This window comes from Eptatretus burgeri, chromosome 13 (genome assembly GCF_056783735.1).
Source record: "Eptatretus burgeri isolate ZD-2024b chromosome 13, Ebu_testis_v1, whole genome shotgun sequence".
Lineage (NCBI taxonomy): Eukaryota > Metazoa > Chordata > Myxini > Myxiniformes > Myxinidae > Eptatretus > Eptatretus burgeri.
Genome location: NC_140973.1, coordinates 65873492 through 65879328, shown reverse-complemented (window position 1 = coordinate 65879328; position 5837 = coordinate 65873492). Strand labels below are relative to the sequence as shown.

The 5837-nt window shown below is 46.5% G+C and overlaps 1 protein-coding gene across 1 annotated transcript; it reads right to left on the bottom strand.

The window, feature by feature from the left end:
* Positions 1-1468: 1468 nt before the first annotated feature.
* On the bottom strand, positions 1469-2893 carry LOC147014676 (general transcription factor II-I repeat domain-containing protein 2-like). The gene is made up of 2 exons (XM_085850610.1): positions 2165-2893; positions 1469-2071 (listed from the first exon to the last, which is right to left on the bottom strand). Exons 1-2 carry the CDS (start codon positions 2891-2893, stop codon positions 1469-1471), a joined length of 1332 nt encoding a protein of 443 aa, XP_085706736.1.
* Positions 2894-5837: the final 2944 nt, after the last annotated feature.

Below are 5837 nucleotides of genomic sequence, written 5' to 3'. Positions count from 1 at the left end.
AAAATGATACCGCTCTTACATCTTCTCGCCGTGTGGTGATCACCTTCTAATAAATAAATATCATTTTTCTGTCTGTGTCTGTCTGTCTGTGCATCTGTAACACCAATCATGCCAAAACTATTGGGCCAATTTTGCCACCAAACTTGGTACATGGACCAAGTTCGACCTCGTGGTTAACATGGACTACTTGGATATCTCTGCCACCGAAGGTGAAGGACGTTATGTTTAAACCACTTTCTGTTGGGTGGTCACGAGGCTACCTTTATTCTCAGGTTTTCTGTCTGTCTGTATGTATGTAATGGACAGCTCTGGAAGCCAGAGGAGTCAACCGATTTTGATGAAACTTGACTGGTAGGTTCATACCAGGATCTAATTGTATGCTTTTTGAGCACTGTTGCTATGAACGCCACCGTTGCCGAGCAACGGGACTTTGAAATTTTTGAAAAATCCCCCCCCCCCAAAAAAATATCGAAAATCAAAAATCGGCTTCCGTGCTTTTATGCACACTATAATCAACCTCCTTGTCAAAAGTTTTCAGCCCGATCCATCAAAAACTGTATGACTAGTAAGCAAGTATATAGCGACCACCCATGTCATCTACCGGCTTGTCTGTTTGTTGGGTCGCCGAAATAGGTGACCCTTATTGCTGAGTCGCCGAAATAGGTAACCCTTATTGTCAGTAATTCTGTCTGTTTGTTCGTTTGTCATCAGCATAATTGAAAGTAAACATGAGCCGATTTTGACCAAACTCGGGTGGTAGGTACATCTTATGACCTAGTGCTTTTGGAAATTGTGATGGTTGCTCGGGACGCTGTGGTTCCCTAGCAACAGCCGACAAAAACCTTCAAAATTGGTACCGTTCACGCAAAATCAATTCCGAAAGCCATTATCCCACGTCGGCTTATGAAATTTGGCACGAATGATCTACAGGTGATTCTCTCCCAAATATATTCCGTTTTTTGTGATATATGGAATAGTTTACCTGCAGCGCCCCCTACAAATGGGGTATGCCCGAAAATTGAAGGCCCCCTAGCGACCAGGTGAGTGCATCGATCCAAATGAAACTTTGCAGGTTCATAGCATGCAATGAGTACTACAACTTTGCCTCAGGACATATTGACCGATATTGCTTAGGTCAGGGGTCAAAGGGCAAAAATCGATCATATGCGAGAGCTGGAGGTGCCGTCGCGCCAAATGCTACTCCTCCTAGGGTTATGGTCGGATGGTCAAGAAAATTCACACTAATCCTCTGGAATACATTGTGCACAAAGGATCAAGCCGGATTTTCGATTTATATCAGGCGTCGGCAACCTAAACCAGGCCGCGGGCCACTGGGCTACGTTCGGGCCACCTCGCGGGCTGCACCCCCTCCCAACCCGAAAAAATAACAAATACACCTAAAATCAATGATAATAAATGTAATTGTAAATTGAATCTTAAGACTTGCAGTAATCACAATGTGAAACAATTAATGTGAAGGCTGGTGATTCTTTGATGCAGACAGAGAGTCAATGTCCAGCTTGATGGAGGAGGAGGTCAGGAGGAGGACGTCTTGAAGATGAGCGTCTGTAAGCTGTGCTCTCGTCTTGTTCTTCGTCAGATTCATGCGACTGAATAGCTGCTCGCAAGAGTATGTGGACCCGAACAATGAAGCTAAGCGCAGGGCCTCCCTAACAAGAGCCGGGAAAGCACGGGAGGCTGAGAGCGAGTGCCAGAACTTCATTGGCGACAAAAGAGCAAACTTTGCGCGGCGGTTCTCTGAGCACTGGAGCTCAATGAGCTCCAGATGAAGGTCGTCAGCCACATCCACAGAATCCACATCAAAGGGAGCGGAGAATAGCTTGAACTCTTTCTCAGAGGCGCGCACATTTTTGAAGCGTCTCTCGAACTCGCCTCGCAGCTCAAACAGGGCAGCGGCGTAGCGACGGCAGGCAGCGGGGGTCGGGCGCAGCTCAGCCAATTGGGCGAAGTGAGTGAATTTGTTCTGCTTGAGCTGATGCTCCCACAGGCGAAGTTTGCATTTGAATGCCTTCACGAAGGTGAGGAGGACAGGTACCAAGACATCTTTACTCTGCAGATGGATGTTCAGCTCGTTTAGATGTCGAGTAATGTCCACCAGGAACCCGAGGTCACACACCCATGCGGGATCCTAGAACTGAAGGACAGGATTGCCCTTCTCCCGCAGGAAAGACGCCAGCTCATCCCTCAGACTGAAGACTCTCTCCAACATCTTTCCTCGGCTGAGCCAACGGACCTCGCAGAAGTAGATCAGGTTGTCGAACTCTGCCTCAGCCTCAGCCAGGAGATCGCGGAACTGTTTGTGGTTGAGAGCACGGGCGCAAACAAAGTTCACCGCCCTGACGACGACAGTCATGACCTCCGTAATGGTCACAGACTTGGCGCACAGAGCCTCCTGGTGCACCAGACAGTGAAAGCGCTTCACATCCTGCTGGTGTCCAAAGCTGCGCAGGTACTTCACAAGAAGCGCCGCAAAGCCTTTCTTGTCCCCGACCATGGCGGGCGCTCCGTCGGTCGTGATTCCGCACATGCGAGAGAGGTCGAGGTCGGCCTCCTTCAGCCAGTCTGTGACTGCCTTGCACACGTCGGCGCCAGTGGTGGTACCGCTGAGTGGAATGAGTTGGATGAACTCCTCAAAGATGATGAAGTCGTCCCTGCTGCTGCGGAAGAAGATGGCAAGCTGAGCCGTGTCCTTGATGTCAGTCGACTTGTCCAAGGTGATGGAGAAGAAGCGAGCAGACTGACACATGTCCTTCAGGGTGCCCCGGACATCGGCGGCCATCTCCTCTATGCGGCGGGTCAAGCTCCTGGCAGGCAGGCTGATGGCCGCAAACTCTCTCGACTTGTCAGGACACACGTCCTCAACCACGGCCATCATGCACTCCTTGAGGAATTCACCTTCGGTAAACGGTTTGAGGTTGGTGGCCACAAGGTGTGCAACACGTTAGCTAGCCCGAGTGTTGCTCTGAGCAGCCGCTTGCGTCGAAGAGACGCTCCTCTTCATGAAGGCACTCTGCTTCTCCAGCTGGGCACTCAGACGCCCGAACTCTGCCTTCTTCTTGTCGTCAGGCAACGCAGCTTGCTTGGGGTGCAACGAAGTGAAGTGACGCTTCACGTTACACACCTTCATGACGGCGACGGTCTCGTGGCAGATGATACACAAAGCCTTTCCCTTGCGCTCGACGAAGAAGAACGCTTCCCATTCCTTTTTGAAGGAGCGGTTCTCGTCTAACAGCTTCCTCTTCTTCATAGTCAGGGTACCTTCAGCCATCTGAAACAACAACGAAAAAATATTTAAGACCAAGTTAAGTGGACTTGAAGCGAAAATCATTTATTGTGACAGAGAGACTGTGATATATGTGGAAGAATCATATGTCCACATATGTTAAATTTGCCGTCGGTTCAGAAAAATGTTTCGCGGGCCGCACCTAATGGAAATCTGGACAAGACGCCGCGAGCCGCATGGGAGGAGTTCGCGGGCCGCATTTGGCCCGCGGGCCGCAGGTTGCCGACCTCGGATTTATATCTTTGTTCACTCACAGCACCCTCTCGAACTTTGGGGATTTCCGATGTCAAACCGCATTTTCGGTACTTTTCATTCAAATTGATACCGAGTAGTTAACAGAAGATGGAAATCGATGAGATTTGGTATGCATAATCTTAAGGTGATTCTCTATCTGCTATATCACATCCATTTTTTTCTATATCTCATAGTTTCCAAATGATAACCCTCTCAACTTGGGTGTCCGAGGGCCATTGAGCATTCCCACTGAAAATTCAAAGTACACTAGCTCCAAGACGGTTCAAACGAATCGAATGAATCTTTACATGCTTATAGAGCGTAAGGAGTACTACAACTTTGTTAATTTGCATAATGACCTATCTCGAGTAGGTCAGGGGTCAAAGGTCAATAAGTGCATTTTTTGGGTGAAATTACCATTCAAGGCACCCTTGCTCCTACACGGATTAACCGATACGAATGAAAGTTCATAGGTACAGAGTACTCAATGGGTACTACAACTTTGCTTCAGGACATATTGACCTATCTCAGCTAAGTCAGGGGTCAAAGGTCAATGAGTGCATTGTTCGGGCAAAATGACCATTCAAAGCTCCCTTGCTCATACACGGTTTAACCGATTCGATTGCAATTTCGTAAGTACTTAGTACGAGATTAACTCAGATCAGGGACCAAATGTCATCGGATGCTCGGCGAACCATGGCCGCCTACCGGCTTGTTTGGATGTTTGTTCGTTTGTCATCAGCATAATTGGTAGTAAACGTGGGTGGATTTTGACCAAACTTGGGTGGTAGGAACATCTTATGACCTAGTGACTTGGAAATTGTGATGGTTGCTAGGGTCGCTTTGGTTCCCCAGCAACAACCGAAAAACCTTCAAAATCGGTACCGTTCACGCGAAATCAATTCCGAAAGCCATGATCCCACCTAGGGCTAGGAAATTTGGCACGAATGATCTATAGGTGATGCTCTATCAAATATATTCCGTTTTTTGTGATATATGGAATACTTTACCCGCAGCGTCCCCTACAATTAGGGTATGCGCGAAAATTGTCGAAAATTGAAGGCCCCCTAGCGACCAGGTGAGTGCATCAATACAAATGAAACTTTGCAGGTTCATGGTACTCAATGAGTACTACAACTTTGCCTCAGGACATATTGACCGATTCCGCTTAGGTCAGAGGTCAAAGGTCAATTAGTGAAAAAATCGATAATACGCGAGAGCTGGAGGTGCCTTCACGCCAAATGCTACTCCTAGGGTTATGGTCGGACGGTCATGAAAATTCACACTAATCGTCTGGAATACATTGTACACAAATGATCGAGCTGGATTTTGGATTTAGATCTTTGTTCACCGACAGCACCCCCTCGAACTTTGGGGATCTCCGATTTCAAACCGCATTTTCGGTACTTTTCATTCAAATGGATACCGAGTAGTTATCAGCAGATGGAACTGGATGCGATTTGATATGCAAATCTTAAGGTGATTCCCTATCCGCTATATGACATCCATTTTGCTCTATATCTTGTAGTTTCCAGGCTCGGCGACCCATCGCCGCCTACCAGCTTGTCAGTAATTTTGTCTGTTTGTTTGGATATTTGTTGGGTAGTCAACCAGGTCGAAAAAAAAAATTGAGATTTTTTTCTACCCTTATTATCAGTATGTCCGTCAATATGTTTGTCTGTCTGTCTGTTGGGTAGTCGATCTAGTCGAAAAAAAAAAATTTTTCTACCCTTATTATCAGTCTTTCCGTCGATATGTTTGTCTGTTGGGGAGTCGATCGAGTCGAAAAAAAAATCTCAAAATTTTTTTTTGTCTACCCTTATCAGTATTTCCGTCGATATGTTTGTTGGGTAGTCGATCTAGTCGAAAAAAAAAATTCAAAAAAACTTGAAATCTGTTCTACCCTTATTTTTAGTAGTTCCGTCGACATGTTTGTCTGTCTGTCTGTCTGTCTGTCTGTCTGTCTGTCCCTCTGTTCGGTCCAGTGCTCCGTTAATACAATGGAGATTTCGATGAAACTTGGTTGGTAGGTTCATACCATGACCTAGTTGTGTATAAATGGGAACTGTTGCTATGGACACCACCGTTGCCTAGCAACAGGACTTTGAAATTTTTGAAAAATCATAAAAAAAAAATTTTTTTCGAAAATTAAAAATCAGGCCACGAGTGACTGTGGGCCGTACATTCAGCCATATTGTCAAACATTTCCATCCGGATCCTATGAAAACTGTCGGAGAAGATAGACTTTGAATGAACCCTGGTCGAAAACATTAAAAAAACGAAGTTCGTTATATCTCAG